The sequence below is a fragment of the Acinonyx jubatus genome, chromosome B2 (genome assembly GCF_027475565.1).
Source record: "Acinonyx jubatus isolate Ajub_Pintada_27869175 chromosome B2, VMU_Ajub_asm_v1.0, whole genome shotgun sequence".
Classification (NCBI taxonomy): Eukaryota; Metazoa; Chordata; class Mammalia; order Carnivora; family Felidae; genus Acinonyx; species Acinonyx jubatus.
Genome location: NC_069385.1, coordinates 19707136 through 19728195, shown reverse-complemented (window position 1 = coordinate 19728195; position 21060 = coordinate 19707136). Strand labels below are relative to the sequence as shown.

General features: G+C 34.5%; 1 protein-coding gene across 8 annotated transcripts in view; it reads left to right on the top strand.

The window, feature by feature from the left end:
- The window catches only part of ADGB (androglobin), a 164754-nt gene that overhangs the window by 50980 nt on the left and 92714 nt on the right, over window positions 1–21060 (top strand). For all 8 annotated transcript variants that reach the window (XR_008298287.1, XR_008298286.1, XR_008298288.1 and 5 more), the window contains 5 exons: window positions 727–866; window positions 3424–3510; window positions 10508–10737; window positions 12452–12592; window positions 14150–14244. Coding sequence is in view for 2 of the 8 variants with exons in the window: in XM_027056687.2 (XP_026912488.2) it covers window positions 727–866; window positions 3424–3510; window positions 10508–10737; window positions 12452–12592; window positions 14150–14244 (693 nt within the window). In the remaining 6 variants the exon portion in view is untranslated. The remainder of the gene's footprint in view (window positions 1–726; window positions 867–3423; window positions 3511–10507; window positions 10738–12451; window positions 12593–14149; window positions 14245–21060) is intronic.

The following is a 21060-nucleotide window of genomic DNA, read 5'->3' as shown; positions in this document are numbered from 1 at the left end:
ACTCTAAGCAATTCACTGCTGTAGGCCAGGTGTTAATGCAGACTTGGGGTTCACAATGCCTGCATCACTGCTGAAAATACTTCTTGGGCAAAAGAATAAATTCATAATAAAATTTTGCATGTAAAACCAAAGTTTAAAAAATATTTGAGTTCATAACCATTAAAGTTACCATTTGTCCCAAACTTTTAACTGTGAAATAATATGCATACAGGTAAATATATAATCATTTTATTAAAGTGTTAACTAACTTCATGTTAAAAATTAGATCTTTAATTAGGAGTAAAAAGGATTCTGGTAATTGGAAGTTTAAAGTCACTGAGTCTATCAGAGTGAACAATAATTACTTATACTTGGAGAATTTGTGTTATGATTATGTTGTTATTTAATTATGACCAAACTTATCCATGGTTGTTTAATGTTTTGGTTCTGCTGTTTGAAACACTTTGATTTACTTCATTATATAGGATGGGCACCCAAGAATGTGTTTATAAGGTTTCATCAATAATGACTGTTGATATAGATAAATAAAATAAAATAAATTAAATTAAATAAAACAGCTGAAATTCTCAGCCACAGTAGTATTGAAAACCAGCACACCAGTCTTTAGATGTAAGAAGGTAAGTTGAAATTATGAAAGAGTAAATAATAACATCAGTAGTACACAATAATATATGAGAAAAAATAATGTAAATCACTAACTGTACATTCCTTTCTTCTCATTTTTAGGGTTGTTGGAGAAAGATAACTATTGATGACTTTCTGCCTTTTGATGAAGACAACAATCTATTGCTTCCGGCCACAACATATGACTTTGAACTCTGGCCAATGCTTTTGTGTAAAGCTATCATTAAGCTGGCAAATGTTGAGTATGTAGAAGGAAGAACAATCACTCGCATAAAAACAAAAAGACAAACAACAAAAAACTATACATCTATATCACATAGCTTCATTTAAAAAAAATCTATTTAAAATAGCTTTCTTTCCAAACACTGTAAACGTTTTGATATAAAAATACCAAAACCACTAATTTGAAAAATACCAAAACCACTTATTACCCAGCAATAAGACAAAATTCTCCCAAGGGTAAATACTCAAAAATTATTCTATATCCAGTGCTTTCTTACGATGAATAGAAGGTGATCATGAAAAATAGTGTTTCACCTCAGCAGGAGAAAAAGGTGGTTTTTGTACGGGGAAGTACTGGTTCATCTAAATAGCGAATCATGTACACTGGAATCCAGTTAAAGTTTTAGGTTCTGTACATGCAGCAATAATTTATAATCTTGAAAACCTGAGCTCTTCTGAAGGATAACAATGTTTTTGATATCCTCCTCAGGATTTTGGTAACACTGCTCCCTTTTAATACATTTGTGATAAAAACTTCTTCCATTTGCTTCAATATTCTTGTGAAATCTGCGTATGTCTTCCATGCTTGCATGTCTTGTGCATCAACATGTATGAGATGTGTCTGCCACATACATTCATCCTCTTGGCTCCCACCTACAGAGACCTTAGGTCAACGCATCCCCGCCCTAGCCATGCAAGAAGAATCTTAGATGCTTGAGTTGCAAAGGCCTGGCAACTTTGTATCATTGCTCAGTGGGGGGGATTCTCACCTATACTGAGCCACCTTGAATTTGATACCCTTCTCCCTCCTGCAGGGTGTGACAGCATCTCATTGTCAGCAGGATGCCCTTGGGCTCCAACAGACCACTGCAACCCTTTGCTCAGCCTCCTCCCCTTCTGTAAACAGAGCTCTGTCCATCAGAAGGGCACTCCATTTTGGTTTTTTTGTCTGGATTTTCCTTTGGCTCAGCTTCCTTTGTTCTTTCCCAAGGCTACACAGTAAAACCAGCCACTCCACTGACATCCTAGACAGATCTCTTTTCTCTCACCAACCTTCGATCTTCTGTTCAGAATTTGTTTCACCAAGCTCACAACTCTTAATTTCAATGATTAAAAAAAAAAAACAAAAAACTCAGCCCAGATCTTTTAAAGTAGCTGAATAGAACTGAGTATTCACGCTGGTGACAACCACGTTTGTTTGTTTTGAAAGAAAATGATGTTCCTAATGTTCCTAATTCTCAGACCTAACTTAAAGTTCTGAGAACTGGAGCTGAATTAATGCCAGTGAAGTGCTAAATGGGTGACCTGGAAAATTGGAGTGGTATTTTGTCTTTCTTAAAGCTATAGTTCCATAGAATTTTAGAGCCTCCTAAGAAATAGAACTATTGCTATTTTAAAAAATAAATAAATTCAGCTTAGAAATAAAGGACCAGACTAAATGTAAGACATTTCTTAGGCATTATAGTGGCTACCTGTATACTTGTGGTACAATTTATACTTGTCTCTGCATTTTTTTCTCAAATTTTATAGTATATAGCAATTATTTTAATATGAGTTTTAGCTTTCTACATTAAAAAATTAACGTGTAGTAAGTATTTCACTATCACTGTGTGCTACGCAAAGGAAAGGACCCTCTTCACATGAGGTATGCAGTCACTTCCTAAATATGATTATTCATAGTTTAGACTGTGAACTTTCCCAGGAGAATTCTGGTATCTGTGACATGTGTAGGCACATCAAAATTCATAACGTCTGAGCAACAAACCAATAAAAGTTTGTAAATGTTAGAACATGTGACTAAGATAGTAAGATTTCTTTCTGAAGAAAAGAACACGTCTGGTCAATATCATTAATCCCCTCCGTTGGTACGTGGTAAACTGCCAGTGTGACTCCTGGCCAGAACAGGGCTGTGGCATTTCTGCGTCTCAGTGCAAATAGACCAATCACTTTGGGGGAAAAAGGGACTAAAATGAGCAGAGTGGTATTGGGTCATCACACTCTCCTCTGACTTCATGCTACGGTGGCAGATCTACTCATTTGTATTGGATAGAAGAGATATTTGTCATCTCTCTGAGATTATCTAAGGACTAAATTAGGGCTATCTGATGTAGCCTTGACCTGCTATGTATGAGACTGATTTAGTACCCAGCCTCATGGGCATCCTGGAATAGGAGCTAACATCGGAAATATAAAAAGACATGGTTCTATTTTGTAAAGAATATGATAGTATATTGAATATATACAATGTATATCATCTAAAATTATATATTTTATAGTATATATTTGAATATGCTTTGTGTATATGACATGAATGTTAACTTACATCTTTTTAAAATAAGGCATATAGTGTGTTTTTAAAATAAACATGAACTTTTAGATTGGATTCCTTTAAGCGCTTTAACAAAATGAATCATCTGGCTGTTGGAATAGTATTTTCTTCTACTCTAACATATAAGCCGTATGACCCCTACATTTATTATTATATCACTGCTTACTAAAGATTCTCGGTGCTTATATATCTCTTTGTGTATGTTTTCAAATGTTATTAATTATGCTATTGCGCATTTGCTTTTTTAGCATCCATGTAGCCGAGAGGAGAGAATTAGGGGAGTTCACGGTGATTCATGCGCTTACCGGATGGTTACCAGAAGTGATTCCTCTCCAGTAGGTTTTACCATTAAGTTCTTCATATGTATTTTTCTTTCTGTCCCAGTAATGTTTCTTTAACTAAAGTATTATTAAGCTTTCAGAAAATATAAAGAAAATCTCATATTTTACAAAATGTTTGTGAAAATAATGTTTTAGTGTATTAATATATTATAGTGTTATATAAACTTCCTTGAGAATTTCAGGATAAATTCTGTTTTTAAAAGAATACTGTGAATTTAATATATAAATATATGAATTACAAATATTAAAACCATGTTATTTATCATGTTTACAGGTGTCCCTTTATACTTATACAACTACTAACCTTACTTAATACAGAAACATATGGGGGCCCTAGGTGGCTAAGTAGGTTAAGCATCCACCTCTTGATTTCAGCTGAGGTCACGATCTCACGGTTTGTAAGATCAAGTCCCTTATTAGGCTTTGTGCTGACATCACAGAGCCTGCTTGGGATTCTCTCGATCCCTCTCTCTCTCAATTATACTATAAAATTTCAATTTTATGTATACATATAATTTTAAATGAAAAGAATAGCCCTCTCTAGCCCATAAAGGCAACTTGTAATTAGCCACATATATTAGGAAATAATTAATAGTAATAAAATACCTGTTAGGCATTAGGAACACTAATATATTATTTCTAATTAAAAATCACAATCCTGAAAATATTATCTTATATAATCATTCATATGACCTCATTAGCTGGATATATGTTATTACAAATGAAGAAACTGAAGCCCAGAGTGGTCAAATACCCCAAAGCTGTGTACATTGTACCTGGAGGAGAAAAAAATACAAATCTAAGTCTTGTTGGGTCCAAAGCCCACAGTCTTTCTTTCCTGTGATTCTAAATATTTGTCTATGTCCAAACAAGAGAGGCCATTTAATGTAATGCTTACTAAAAATTTCACAAGTACTTTTATTTCATACGTAAAGGTTATAGACACACAATTTTGTTATATTATCATTAATAGTAGAAATTAATCAAGTCAGGGGCGCCTGAGTGGCTCAGTCGGTTAAGTGCCTGACTTTGGCTCAGGTCATGATCTTGTGGTTCATGAGTTTTTGCCCCACATCGGGCTCTGTGCTGACAGCTCAGAACCTGGAGCCTGCTTAGGATTCTGTGTCTCCCTCTCTCTGCCCCTCCCCTGCTCACACTCTGTCTCTCTCTGTCTCCAAAAATAAATAAATGTTAAAAAGAAAAAAAAAAAGAAATTAATCAGGTCAAAGTGCATAGAAAAACATTACATTGATACATCTGAACATATCATCAATTCAGATGTTGTATTTTATAAGAAGATCAAATCCATAGTTCAGTTATCAGTTTGGATCATCTCTGATCTTTGACTGATATTGGGAAGCTACTGTTCTCAAAGGGTCCAGGTTGGAGGAGATTGAATTTGGTCCCTAGTAACTTGGATCTTACCATCTAAAGCATCATTTCAGCAGGATAAATTAGCTATTGCTTGGTTCAAATAAAAATATCTGCAGGGAAAAAGTGGATGTATAGATCCCTTCCTCAAAGGACTACTTTCCTGAAAGGGGAGATAATCTTATTATTATTTTTTTAATCTTAAGGAAAGATCTAGACAACACTCTTTTGGGTCGTCTCATGGAAAATCCTTTTTTTGATACCTAATAAAACAGAATATTTCTTGACATTATATGGACAATATTAATGGAGAGAGGTAGAGACAGAATGAGGTGTAAAAGTATGGGCTTTTCTAAATTTTTATCTTCAGTGTTGATAGAATGTTTATAATTTTGCTTAATTTTTCCTGCATGGAAGTGAATAAAGATAGCAGGGACATGAAATCATCAGAAGTCCATTGGAGACCAGTACAGAAATAGGAGATTAAAATCATTCACAACTAGAAAATTAGTCAAAAGAATCGTGAAATCATATATGAAAATTGAAAAGTATTCATCTATTTTCAGAATTATAAGGAGACCACTTTAAAATTAATAAAAATGTTGAGCAATTTTAGATGTCCAATTTGCATGAATTTATGGGTGCTCATTTCTATGAAAATGAGGCAGAAAAGCTTGAGCTCAGGAATCAGAACTATATACCTAGGTTTATGTTCCTACACTTTCAATTTCAAGCTATGTGAATTTTGCAAGTAATATATCTTTCTTTATATGTAAAATGAGAGTAAAATGACCTATCCAATATGGTTGTTCTTAAGATAAGTGAGTAGGTGATAGAAAAAATACTAATGTATGGAAGAGACATAATTACTATAAGTTTCTTTCCCTGTCTAGTGACTGTCACTAGATTATTTAATATTATCTAGAAAGATATATGGTAGTTGGTACTCAATCTTTGCAAATGGGGAAAAGTCTAAAGAAGAGTGAGACTGACCCAAACATTCAAATTTATCAATTTTCTCCTAAATACAACTGAAAAGTAAAAGATATACACTATCTCTGATGTATGTATGTCACAATTTGAAGAGTATTTTCCTATGACCATTCTGCTGCATTATTCATATAATTTTAAATTACAATTATGCTATAAAATTTCAATTTTATGTATACATATATAATTTTAAATGAAAAGAATGTCATGAAATAGTATAAAAAAGAGTGTCAAGAAACGTTTAAGTTGAAATATGGAAGCAATGGCCATCAGCCCAGGATGCTGGTAGGGGTCAGATAGGGCCTCGTGGAGTGTTCTGAGTTGGTCTGAGCCTTTACCATTGGCTGGATTTGATTGAAGGAGAGGAAGGAGAGGGGCATTGAAGGCAGGAGAGCCTTCAAAGTCAGAGCCACATGGTATGTTCAGGAGTAGAATATTTCTGTTGCTAGGAAGGATTTGAGTGTGAAGAGAAAGACTCTGAGGGCCTTGCAGTCACATTCATGGTTTTCCATGGTTGTACATGGTCAAGGAGAACTAGTGTTGACTACTGGAACTTTTCCTGTGTGAAAATCAGCTAGGAGGAAAGTGTTTTGTGGCATTTCCAACAGACACCTTCCCTTCCACTCTCCTGAGGGAGTACCAAAAGGAGGCACTGGTCTACGTGCAATTAGTGGCCTTGCCTCTTATGTTTTCCTTCCGCTCGTGCAGTTTTACCATCTGAAAAGAAAAAAAGAAACCTTTTAACTCTCCATATAATAATAGGAACATAATCAATGACATGTCTGAGAGGATGTAAGAAGACAATTTCAAATGAGAATATTTGTTTCTTGGCACATTTCTCTGATGTCGGTGTAATTCATCTGGAATAGAGCACTTTGCCACCTCGCTTCTTTAAGCTGAAATCTGATTGACATATAATTTCCTATTAGTTTCAGGCATACATTATGGTGATTCAACATTTTTACACATTACTAAGTGGTCCCCATGATGTCTAGTTACCATCTGTTATGATATAGTTGTGACAATATCATTGACTGTATCCCCTATGCTGTACAGTGCATCACCATGACTTATTTTTATAACTGGGAATTTCTACTTAATCCCTTCACCTACTTCATCCAACCCCTAATGCCTCCGCCTCTGATAGCTAACAGTTTATTTCCTGTATCTACATGTCTGTTTCTGTCTTCTTTTGTTTGTTTTGTGTTTTAGATTCTACATGTACATACATACAGTTTTTGTCTTTCTCTGACTTATTACCTTTAACATAATACCCTCTAGATCCATCATGTTGTGCACAAATGGAAGGATTTTTATCTTTTCTTATGGCTAAGTAATATTCCGTTGTATGTATATGTCACACCTTTCTTATCCATATCTTGGATCTTGTACATAATGCACAATAAACACAGGGGTGCACATATCTCTTCATATTGGTGTTTTCCTTTTATTCAGATAACCCAGAATTGGAATTTCTGGATTGTATGATAGTTCTTTTTTAAAATATTTTGAAGAAATTCCATACTGTTTTCCATAGTGACTGCACCAGCTTACAATCTCACCAAGAGTGCATAAAGTTTCCTTTTTTTCCACGTCCTCACCACAACTGTACTTTTATTTTATTTTTTGTATAACAGTCATTCTAACAGTTATGAAGTAAAATCTCATTGTGGTTTTTGTTTACATTTACATGATGATTAGTGATGCTGAATATCTTTTAATGTACCTATGTCTTTTTTTTGGGGGGGGGAATTGTCCAGTCAGATCCTCTATCCATTTATTAATTAAACAGTTTGGGTTTTGATGGTTTGTTTGTTGCTTTTGAGGTATATGAGTACTTCATATATTTTTAACTCCCTATGAGATATAAGATTTGAAAATATTTTCTTGGGTGGCTCGGTGACTCAGTTGGTTAAGCATTTGACCTCGGTTCGGTCATAATCTCACAGCTTGTGAGTTTGAGCCCCGTTTCAGGCTCTGTGCTGACAGCTTAGAGCCTGGAGCCTGCTTTGGATTCTGTGTCTCCCTCTTTCTCTGTCCCTCCCCTGCTCATGTTCTCTCTCTCTTTCTCAAAAATAAATACATATTAAAAAAAAACTAAGAATATTTTCTTCCATTCAATAGATTGCCTTTTCATTCTGTTGGTCATTTCTTTTGCTGTGCAGAAGCTTTCCAGTTTGATACAGTCCCACTTATTTGTTTTTACATTTGTTGCCCTTGTCTTTGGAGTCAAATCCAAACAAAAACAAAAACGACAATGTCAAGACCAATGTCAAGATGCCTATGTTTTCTCTAGGAGTTTTGTGGTTTTAGGTCTTACATTCAAGTCTTTAATCCATTATGAGTTGATTTTTGTGTATGGTGTAAGATAGTGATCCAATTTCATTCTTTGGCATGTGGCTATCCAATTCTTCCAACACCATTTCTTGAAGAGACTATCTTTTTCACATGGTGTATTCTTGTCTCTGTTGTCATAAGTTAATTGACTATACATGTGGGTTTATTTTTTCACTGTCTATTGTGTTCCATTGATCTAAGTGTCTGTATGTCAATAGCATATTGTTTGATCATTATAGACTTAGAACGTAGTTTGAAATCAGGAAGTGTGATGACTCCAGCTTTGTTCTGTCTCCAGTTGCTCTGGCTATTCAGAGTTTTTTGTGGTTCCACACAGTTTTTAAGATGATCCCTACTTATGTGAAAAATGTTACAACTTGAAAGGGATTGCATCAAATGATTTTGGGTAGTGTGGACATTTTAACAATCTTAATTCTTCCAATCCATGAGCACAGAATGTCTTCCCATTTATTTGAGCTTTCTTCAATTTCTTTTATTAATGTCCTACAGTTTTCAGTGTACAAGTCTTTCAGCTCATTGGGTAAATTTATTCCTAGATGTTTCATTATTTTTGATGCAGTTGTAAATGGGATTGTTTTATTTGTCTTTCTGATGCAACATATTTTGTATATTGATTTTGTATCCTGCAACTTAACCTAAGTCATCTATTAGTTCTAATAGTTTTAGGTTGTATCTTTTGGATTTTCTACATATATTAAGTCATCTGCAAATAGTGACAATTTTACTTCTTCCTGTCCAATTTGTATGCCTTTTATTTCTCTTGTCTACTTGTTCTGGTCAAGACTGGCAATACTATGTTGAATGAAAGTGGTGACAGGTAGCATCCTTGTCTTGTTCCTGACCTTGAGGAAAAGATATATTTTTCATTATTATGTTGAGGTATGTTCTCTCTAAACCCATTTTGTTGAGAACTTTTACCATAAATGGACGTTGTACTTTGTCAAATGCTTTTTCTGCACCTATTGAGATGACCTTATGGTTTTTATCATTCATTTCATTAGTTTGGTGTATGACACAGATTTGCAAATGTTGAACCATCCTCACACACATCCCTGGGATTAATCTCACTTGTTCATGCTGTATTATTCTTCTAATGTATTGTTAAATTTGATTTGCTAATATTTTGTTGAGGATTTTTGCATCTATGTTCTTCAGAAATTTTGGTCAGTAATTTCCTTTACTTGTGGTGTCCTTGTCTGGTTTTGGTATCAAAGTAATGATGGCCTTGTAAGATGAATTAGAATGTGTTCCTTCTATTTTTTCACAAGAGTTTGAGAAGAATTGGCATTCATTATTCTTTAAATGTTGGTAGAATTCACCAGTGAAGCCATCTCATCCTGGAATTTTGTTTGTTGGGATTGTTTTGATTACTGATTCAATCACCTGCCTAGCAATTGGTCTGTCCAGATTTTTTATTTCTTTATAATTCACTCTTGGTAGGTTGCACATTTCTAGGAATTTATCGATTTCTTCTAGGTTGTCTGACTTGTTGTCATATAATTATTTATAGATTGTGTTGTGATCCTTTGTATTTCTGTAGTATCAGTTTTTATTTGAGTCTTCTCTTTTTCTTGGTGAGTCTAGCTAAAGATATTTCAATGTTGTCCATCTGTTCAAAAAACCAGTTCTAAGTTTCATTGATTTTTTTTCTATTGTATTGTTAGGCTCTATTTCATTGATTTCCACTCTGATCTTTGTTATTTTCATCTTTTTATTAGTTTTGTGTTTTGTTTGTTCTTCTTTTCTAGTTCTTGAGGTATAAAATTAAATTGAGATATTTCTTGTTTCTTGAAATAGGCATTTATTGCTATGAACTTCCCTCTTGGGGTAACTTTTGCTGCATCGGTATGGTTTGTTTTTTTGTTTTTTTTTTCTAATTCAGCAGATGTATAGGAGTCACTCAGCTAGGGTTTTTTTTGTGTGTTGTTTTTTTTTGTTTTTGTTTTTGTTTTCCAGAGGAAGTTGTTCCATATGTAGTTATAGGTTTGGTGTGTCATGGGAATTGCTAAGTTCAGAATCTTACACCACTATTTGGAACCAGAACTCTGTTCGGTCTCTTTGCATCAGCAAAGCCCAGCACACAGTAGGTACTCAATCAAAGCATGTTGGATGGATAAATGTATCTATTTGAAGTAACTATTGAAATTTGAAGTAACTATTGAAATTAGTCTTGTGAAATTGTCAATTGATTTTTCTGTCAGTAATTTCTTGATGATCAATGGTGGAGTAAAAAGTTCAATTTGGAAATTAATGTTGGTGTGTTTTATTTAAGCCCAGGATATACGGACAAAGTTTGGGAGCTCTTGAAAGAAATATTGCCTGAGTTTAAGCTGTCAGATGAGTCCAGCTCTGAAAGCAAAACAACTGTTGTAGATACCAAATTAAAAGAGGCAGGGAAAGAAGTGAAGAATGGCAAAGAAATGAAAGATGGCAAAGAATTCAAACTTGACACTTCAGTGACAGCATTAAAGGCACCTGAGAAAAGTGACAAAGTTCCAAAGGGTAAGAGATTTTCTATTACAATGCCATTCAACATGACTGTTATATATAAGTGCTTTACAATCATTGCTGAATTTAATGACTTTTTATTGTCATTGTCATTTACTAAGTGTTATGTAAATAATTACGATCCTTTCTTTGTAGAATTTTAGGACTAGTAATGCTGTTTACTATATGGTAGTTATTGTTCCATATTTTACTGTCTTAAAAATCAAAGGCAACTATATATTTTGATGATACTGATAGTATAGTGTTAATATAGGAAGAGACATTAAGTTTTTAATTTCCATCAAACTCATCTACCTTATATGTTATATGTAGAGTGGAATGGACCAAAACAACAAAAGAGAAAGTTGTCCTGTTTTTGTCTTTATTGCCCCCACTAAGAAAATGTGAAATAGACACAGATTATGATTACCTGACCATTTATTGCAAGGTAGAAGTTCAAATTTTAAAATAAAATAATTTCAAGTTATTTTATAAAGTATAAGATCATAAAATAAGAAATATATTGAATAATTATTTATTTTATATTTTCTAAAATATTTCACATAGCTATGCATATGAGCAACAAAGCTTTTACAGTAAAGTAGGATTAGATATTCTAGAATATACTTAGCTTTTTTATATACCTTGATAGCCTTTATAATGATATTTCAAATAATTGTTTTATAAAATATTGACAGTTTGTCCAAATCATTCCTTATCAAGATTTTATCTACCAACATTTACCACAGAGAAACTATTACTATAAATGTTCCTTAAAAACATACCAAGATCAAGTATGTGAGTAATATCTGCTTATCATAAGCCCTTCTTTAAATGACCTAGTGTGCATTAGTTTGTGAAAGAAAGCAAACCAAGAAAGCTGATTAAATTTGTTTCATGCAATATTTCTCCAGTTGATTTGAACTTAGAAGACTTTTTGCATGTATCACAAATTAACAACTGTCCATCCATCCATTAAAATCTACTACTTGCTGAGTAGAATAACAATAAATGTTCCAAGAGTTAGTGATAACTTGGTGAAGAAAATCAGATGTGGAACTTAGCTCCTAGCATTTATGATCTAGTGAGAGAGACTAATGTTAATTAAAAAACAAACAAACAAACAAACAAACAACTATAACCATATACTTGGACATCAGACCTGAAGGGAAATTCAGAAAACTACAGGAATTCATATTTAGTCTAGGGCATCAGGGTAAAATTCTCTAAGTAATTTTGAGCTAGGTTTGCAAAGATGAGAGGGATTTCTTGAGAAAGATGAAGGTATGTGGAGAGAAGAGTATTCTACGCGGAGGAAACAGCAGATAGAGAGCTTATGATATAGTATGAGGAATAAAAATACTAGCTTTATTCTAAAATGAGAAAATTAGCCAGAATTATATATAATATATAATTATATATATTAATTAATATGTATAATGTAAATTATATTCAAATGATCATCTCCACTTAATACAAAATTATGTGTAGTCAATAATAAATAATTCTGCATGTCTTTGACAGTGCATTGTCAATTTTCAGTTTTCTCTTCCTTTATTTTGATGTTTCTAATTAGAGATGAGTAGTGTTTTGGGAAATTTATGGCTATTGTTTTATATTTAAATAACACTACTGTTTTGGTCTCCTTTCCAACATAATAACTGAGTAAGTAATATAGTTTGAGGTTTTATAGTTAGAAGATTTATTATATATATTTTTAATGTGTTAGAAAAAGCAGATGCAAAAGACCTTGGGAAGAAGAAGAGTAAAAATGGAGACAAAGAAAAGGAAAAGGAAAAATTCAAATGGTCACTTCATGGTTCAAGACCCTCATCAGATGTACAATACTCGCTGCAGTCTCTGTCAGATTGTAAGCTTTCAGTCTTCCAGAATAATACCTATTTTAGCTGTTTCCTGAAATGTTGGAAAATTTTGAATTGTAAAAAGTTGTAATACAATGTGGGAATACAAAATTGTGGTTCCTGTTCAATCATATCTAAATAAGCTTGTTCCAGTTTGCCCATAATTGTTAGACTCTCAAATTGGTATGCATATTGGGCAGTCTTACATATGCAACAGAGGCCAAGTTTGTCCAAGTTTTTATGGTACAACAGTCATAGAAGGGTTTGCAAGGAGAGAGACATATACTAATAAATAAATGTATATGTTATATATTAACATATCACAAATAATGTTATATATTGTTATATATAGTATAATATATAAAATTTATTATACTATATAAGATATAATATATGACACATATTATATAAGATCCATAAATACCAATGTATAATTATACAAACTATACAAATATAAAACATTTATATAAATATAAAATATAATTATATATTAGTGTATATAAATATGTATTAGTATATGTCTAGTATATGTCTCCTTCTGTATAAATTATATATATGTGTGTGTGTGTGTGTATATATATATAAATTTGCCTGGCTTCAGATCTCTGCTCCATGAAAAACATACATAGTTTAATTTTTAAATGTAAAAATATGTTTCCATAAATTTGGCATATTTTATATATTAATCTATTCTAGAGAGATCCTTATTAATATCTAATTTGTATTTTACATCTCTAAAAATATTATTCTTCCAAAAAATATTTAACAGAGTTAAATATTAGTGTTTGAATTTGCAAAGAAATAAAAGAAAAACTTTCTAATTAAAAATAAAGACAATAAAAGAAAATATACTACATCGTTTTAGCCAGAATCTTTAAAGAACAAAAGCACATTGAATTAAATATAGTAATTTCAGGTCTGTTAAGAAACACATGAAAAATTAAGTGATGCTCAGAAGTATTAAATATTAAGCAATCAGTTTTGTGTATGAAACTAATATAACACTGTATGCTAACTATACTGGAAATAAATAAATAAAAAATAAATAAATAAATAAGAATTTTCTGACTATATATATATATATATATATGGCAATATATATAAACTAAGTTACTGTCTAAGTTTTCCTTCTTCATAGAAGGATTACTTTGTTTATATTTTCTTTCTTCTTGACATGACATAGAAACTTCTGGATTTCTTTAAATTCAAAGTAACATTTTATCTAGGAGAACTAAAAAATGTCAATTTTATCCTTTTGAACATAATCATTTGTAGACTATTCTAAATGACATTGGCTGATAGAGTTTTTGTGATAACTTTTTTTACAATGACATAAAATGATTTCTTAAACAATTAGATGGTATTATGATCAAGGTAAAACTAATGAGATGTTCTATGAAATAGATACACATGCAAAATTTAATGTTTATTAAATATATTGAGTCATTTACCTATTTTTCACCAGCAAAGATAAGCTCATTAAGGGATTTGAACAGACTGGAATGATCTCAGACAGACCCATTTGGCTAAAATTTCCATGACACAATATATGTTTGTTTTTACAGGTTCTTCAGCAACACAGTCTGCTCACATGGTTGTATATGCTACCTTTACACCCCTCTATTTGTTTGAAAGGAAGATCTTTTCGTTAGAAAAAGTGGTAAGCACTCAAGGCCAGGAAATACAGTACCATTTATAGTGTGTGTGTGTGTGTGTGTGTGTGTGTGTGTGTGCCTGTTTGCATTAGAAGGGGGAGAAAGAAAGAGAGGGAGAGTGTGTGTGTATGAGTGTCTGAGAGAGAGTGAGTGTGTGAGAGTGTGTGTGTGTGTGAGAGAGAGAGAGAGAGGAACAGAGAAAGAAACAGACACAGAGAGATTTGTTGTGGTAGAAGGTATACCAGAATTTAATCAAAATTCTATTCCTGATTTTCAGTTTACTTATCTTTAAAATTAAGCACTCGAATGCAGGGACCTGAAACATTCACAGTTATCTTTATCTTAGATGATTGCAATAGTTTCATGTTTAAAAATGTAGACTCATGTATTATTTTTTTTCCATTCTAAGCAAAAGAAAAGGCATATGTATTACATATTTTAGTAAGAATCATGTAAACATATCTAAATAATAATACATTATCTTTCCATAAGCAGATGATAAATATTTTCTTAACATAAGATGATTTAAATGAACTCATATCCACATCTGGTAAATCACTGCTGTAACCTCCTTGTATCTTTAGATAACACACATACAGAGATGTTAATTGATTTTTTCTTATAAATCTAACAACTTAGAGAAAATTTAGAAAATATACACAAAGGCATATAAATTTAAATATTTATAGTATAAATATCTAGACATAGGCAATGCTAACACTTTGGCACATATCCTTTGATTTTTTTTCCCTCTGTGCATGTATTCTGTGTGTATATGTATATACTTTTTTTACACAGTAGAATTAAACTTTATGAATTTATTACATTTTGGAAGCCAGGTTTTTCACTTGACACTATACCACTAACTTTTTTTCCATGATGTTAAATATTTGACAACATAATTATTAGTAATGGCATGGTCTGTATGGGTTTCTCATAATCTTTAAATACATATATTTAAGCAAATTTATACTGCTTTCACTCATTTCTCCCACCCCAGACCCTCTGCCTCTGACAACCCTACCAATCTGTCTCTGTTTCTATGAGCTTATTTGTTTGCTTTGTTTTAGATTCTGCATATGAGTGACCATACGGTATTTGTCTTTCTCTGTCTGACTTATTTCATTCAGCATAATGCCCTTGAGGTCTATTCCATGTTGTCACAAATGGAAAGATTTCATTCTCTTTTACGGCTGAGTAATATTCCATCATTCTGTTTTCTTTTTGTTGTGCTGATAGGGTGAGTTCCAGTGCCTTGTCTCTGAGTTGACTGATCCTTTCTTCTGCTTTGTTTAGTCTGATGTTGAACCCCTCTAGTGTACTTTTCAGTTTAGTTATGGTGTTCTTCAGCTTTATGACTTCTCTTTGGTACTTTCTTATATTTTCCTTTGTGTGTGTGTGTGTGTGTGTGTGTGTGGTTGTGTGTGTGCAAGTTCTCACTGTGTTCATCCATTTTTCTCCCCTGTTCAGTGAGCATTTTTATGAGCATTACCTTGAGCTTTTTATGAGACAAATTACTTATCTCCATTTTATTAAGGTTTTTCTTTGAGTTTTTATCTTGTTTTCACTCTTCCTCTCTCTCTCTCTCTCTGTTTGGACACATATTCCTCTGTTCTTCATCTTGCTTGACTCTCTGTGTTGGTTTCTATACAGTAGATGAAACAACCATCTTTCCCCCAGCTCTGTGTTGGTCCAGGCAGTCCATTATATTTTTAATAGCTCCCCATCAGTGAGGAAGTGCTAAGACCTGTCAGTGTCCCTAAAGGGAGGATCTAAGCATTTATATTCAAACCTATAAGCAGCAGCTCTTGAAAGTATGCAAATATATACAGTCATAGGGCAAGCAAGTGGCCATGCTATCTGGAGGTGTCCCCTGGTTGGCAGTCACAAAAAGCTGGAAGTTGGGGCCCCAAATGATCAAAAGACCCTTTTTTTGAGATATGGGTGAGCTGGAACAAAGCAGAGGGAGAGTGCCAAGATGGTGTCTGCAGCCTGCGTTCCTTGAGAGCAGCTCCATAGTCCACTAGGTATGTGCCAGACTTGAAGCCTGCCTCAGACAGAAGCTCCAGGACAAGCCAAGAGTCTTCCTTCACAGACAGACTGGGGGTGTGGCTCAATTTGCTGTCCGCACAGTGCACTGAGGGTGGCAGCCTGCCAAGGGCTGTCTCTCCAATTGCCACAGTCCTGTGGAACCCAGCAACGCGAGCTCCCCCTTGCTATGAGAGCCAGGCAATCCAGAGGCTTCCTTTGGGTAGCAGCTGCAAAAAACTGGAGGGCCAGAGGTCAAAACCAGGGCACCGACCACATGTGAATCTCCTCTCCAGGAGACACAGTGACTCTGGAGGGCGGCAGAGGAAAAGCATAAAACCTAGTGCTTGCCCTCCATGGTCTCTAGAAAGGATCATAGTCAGTCCCAAGATGTGTGTTTAATTACAAGTCTGCCCCTCAGGCTGCAGCCATGATGATTAGTGAATAGGCCTCCCCCACAGAAAGACTGAACTTCTGGGTCTCTTGCCTTTTGCTGTGCCCCGGGGGTGGTAGCTGTGATGACTCTTTCTCCATTGGTAACAGTCTGGTGGGACCCACAGGCGTAAGCTCCACTGGCTGCCGGAGCCTGGTGATTAGAGAGGGGTCTCCTAGCAGCAGCTGCAAATTCAGGGCACCAGATGAGAATATGAGCTCCTTTCTGGGTGTCACTGATAATTCTAGTTCCACGAGGACCAGGAATGCAAGTTCCTCTGGCCTCCAGAGCCAGGAAGTCAGGAGGCCTCCTCTGGGTAGCTGCTGCAAAGATCAGGCATCAGAAGCTTGTAGAAGCTCCCCTCCAGGAGGACTGGTGTTCTCAATCAGGGCAAAGGGAGAGTGTGAAGCTGGTTCCCCCCAGGCTCTGTTCTTGGAGAGTGTTCTAGCAGGCACCTACTGTGTGTGTTAAATAAGATGCTGGCCCCTCAGGACGAGGCTTTAATCTAAGCCAGTGAGCCTTTCACTTTAAGTCTGGGTGCAATCAGCTAGACATTTATTGGATATGAAAATCACTTTTCTCTTTGCCTTATAAAGGGTAAAGTCCACCAGCTTACTTGCTCTTCTCTCTGTTTAAAACAAACACAATACTGCATTTGGAGCTTATTAAATCTTAACCCTTTGGGGGACCCCTAGACATCTAGCACTTTAGTTCTAGAATTCCGTGTTCTGAAATCACTGCATTTAAAGTTGGAGAAGACTAGATGGTTTAGTAATACAATTATACATAAATGTTCATTGGGTTAGTTACAAACAGCTGGATATTAAAAATTCAATGAAAATTTGGTTGAAGTGTAAATAATCCAATTGGATGCTTATTGTGCTTTACTACACAGTATATTTGTCTTCTAGATGATCCGTCCAAGCAGCATCACTCTTTCGTTCTTTTTCTCTCTTTTTTCTTCCACCTCTTCTTCCTACCCCTCCTTTTTCTCCTCCTTTTCCTCCTCCTTCTTTGTCCTTTTTGAATAGACACCATTTATCCATACAAAAATCTGCCGTTTAACAGGGGTAATATTGTCAAGATGACAGGGCATATAGTGGCAGTTTCTCTGATTTTAATTCAAAGTTAATTAACTTTACTCATTGCCTAAATCCAAGTGTGTTTCCTTGACCTCCCACAAATTTGAGTCTCTGATTAAGATTTGGGTGGGTCATCTATCTCAGCCCTGATTTTCTTTTAACCTCTTTACATGGCATTGGCCTAGCTGCTGTCCTAAATATTCCAGAGATCAAATGCTCTAATACCATGGACTAAAAAATGACCTGAGCCATGCTTTGTGGACTGCCATGGTCTCACTATGGGAAGTACTTAAACTATTTTTAAAACTATAAAATACAAGAATGGGATGAATACATCACACATGCACACACACACACACACACAAATCCTACAAAATAATCCATTTGAACTCTTGGCTGTCCCGCTGAGAAATTAATATTTAAGCACAAAGTTAGTTTCGAATTTAAAGGACAAAAAAGATCACCTATGTTTGTTGTTAATCCAACAGATTTTATTGATGATCTATTATGTGCTAAATAATAAGTTAGGTTTTGAAGACCTGTGCTGAGCAAGATTAACAAAACTCTCTCATCACAAAACTCAGAGCCTAATGAAGGAGACAGACACGCCAACAATAGTAATAAAGTTAGAAAACTGGTATAACAGAGATCATAAAAGGTATCTGGAATATGGTAGAAATATAGTGTTCAAACAATGTGTGTTTGATGCGTGACCAAATGAATGAATGAGTGGAAGAATGAATATGGCACACATAGCAGAAACATGTTTCTGTTTAGTGGTTGACTGGGGAAGCCTTCCTAAAGGAAGAAGCGTTTAAGCGATGGCCTTAAAAAGTTAGCTTAATAAATAGGAAAAAAGTGTGCTCAAAGCAGAGGACGACTTATGTTGGAAAGTCTGGAGGTGAAGGAGAGCTCTCTGGGTTCAGAGAAGTGCTAGAAGTTGAATAGATAGCAAGGGGAGAAGTCTCAGAGGCAGCTTGAGACGTGGGAGGGAGTCAGGACATACAGAGTATTATAAATCCTTCTTCTGAGGGATTGAAAATGGTTTAAGGGGTCCAGAGGTTCAGGAACTAACCCAATATCTGTAACAATAATTAAGTGAACTGTTTCACCCATCCCCCTACCTACCTCCACTCTGGTGACCATCAGTTTGTTCTCTGTACTTAAGAGTCTATTTCTTGGGTGAAGTAAGTGATGGGGATTAAGGAGCGCACTTGTGCTGAGCACTGGGTGAACTGTTAAATCACTATATTGTACACCTGAAACTAATATTAAAAAATGAACTTCAAGGCTATGATGAACTGGTTATATAACCTCACTGTCTCCCTAACTTGCCTGCTGATTCTTTTACATTAGCTGATAGCCTGATCTTGTTCTCTTGGTCAAAATCAGAATAGAATGAGACACAATGTTTTAAAGATAAACCAACTAAAATAATTGTATTCTAATGGCACTTTGTTAAATGGAGTACACTGCTAAAAATTATAGCCCCAAAGACAATGAGACCAACATTTAAAATAAAGTCAATACTTTACATTTTTTGAAAGAATTGGTCTAGAATACAAGAAAAAGAAAACTTGGAAAGGAACAGGATGCCATGAATTACCCCACATTATTCCCCATCTTCTTGTTTTTGGATATTCTAAATTGTTTTAATTTTATTTAAATGTGTGATCTGCAAGTTCTAAGAAAGCTACCCACTTGCTCAAACTCCTACTTAGAATGTTTGAAGGGTGCCTGGCTGACTCCCTCGGTAGAGCATTTGACTCTTGGTCTTGGGATAATGAACTCCATCCAGCCCCACGCTGGGGGTAGAACTTACTTTAAAAAAATAAATAAATAGAAACAAGATGTTTGGAGTGGGAGGGGGCAGAGGAATGAACAAGCCTTATGGGCAAGGAAGTTTCTAATTTAAGTCTACACATAAATTATTAAAAAATGTTTCTTAAGTCCTTACCTAAGGTTTCACCTGAGTGAATTTTTACTACTCCAAGTCTTTCTCTGCCTCAAACTCTAATCTAAGAAAATTTGAGATCCTTTAACAAAGTTTCTCAACATCAACTATATAACTATTTTCAATAGCATTACTTACTTACATCATTCAGAAATTTTGGGAGGTGCAAAACAGGTGGGATTACTGTGAGATAAAACAGTTCATGGTGAATCCAGGGATTATGACTGTCACAATTAATTCATAATTGAAAGGAGATATGGTATGCATGTTGGAATTAAAATGAACTATGAGAAATCAGCTTACTTTAAATCAAGCTAGTACTTTTGTGGATTATTCAAATAATACAATAGGTGTTTAACACCATATTTAATTGTTTGACACAAAACCTTACATTTTCAAATGCCTTAAATAATTTTATTTTCCGATGCTCTATGGCTTCAAAAAGAGTAAAGAATCTACACCTTTGGTTGCAGTTATAAGAAGAATTATAAGAGATATGTAGACCAAATTCGCTAAATGTTAAATAGTAAACTATTTGGAAATGATTCAATTTATAAATACTACTTTGGGCATGGCTTCGATTCTGGAGACAAAGTATAGTACTGTTCTTGGTTACTATATGAAATGACATCAATAAAACATCCCATAAACCCCCATCTCGAGTGTTGGGAAACTTTCAAACTTGGCAGGGCAAAAGTTGTAGAAAAAAGGTTTAGTCTTTAGAATATTCCTGAAAAAAAACATTTTTAAACCACTCTAAGGCATAATACCAGAGGTTTCTGAATTGTTTTCAAGGAATCACTAACATTCACAAGAGCAATAAAGGGATGTTACAATTCTCTCTGCTTTTTATTAGGCCTCCCCCCGCCCACCGCTTAAACTTTGAATCACTTTCCTCTTTATTTTGCACCTTTAAACACTTTTAAGTGGTTTTTCTGGACTCAATAGTGCACTGATTGTCTCCTTTCAATTATGAATTAATTGTTATAGTCATTAGTTAAGCCCTGGATTCCTGAAGAACTGTTTTATCTGACAGTGACCCCACCTGTTTTGCACCTCCCAGAAGTGGCCATTGAGCTATAGAAAAACAGTGACAAAAGTAAGGCAGGTTCCGGCTGAGGCAATACTTTGCAATAGGCTAATAGGTGGGTTTCTGGTCCTAATTGAAATGACAGCTTTATAAATGTACATTTTCAAGCATTGCTTTTTGCATAGAAATCAATGATGCAAAGTCACTAGGAAGAAAAGTAGTTACTGGCAAAACTGACTTAAATGTAGTTATTTTATTTTACTCTAAATGTTTCAACATTTAGACTGTGAATGC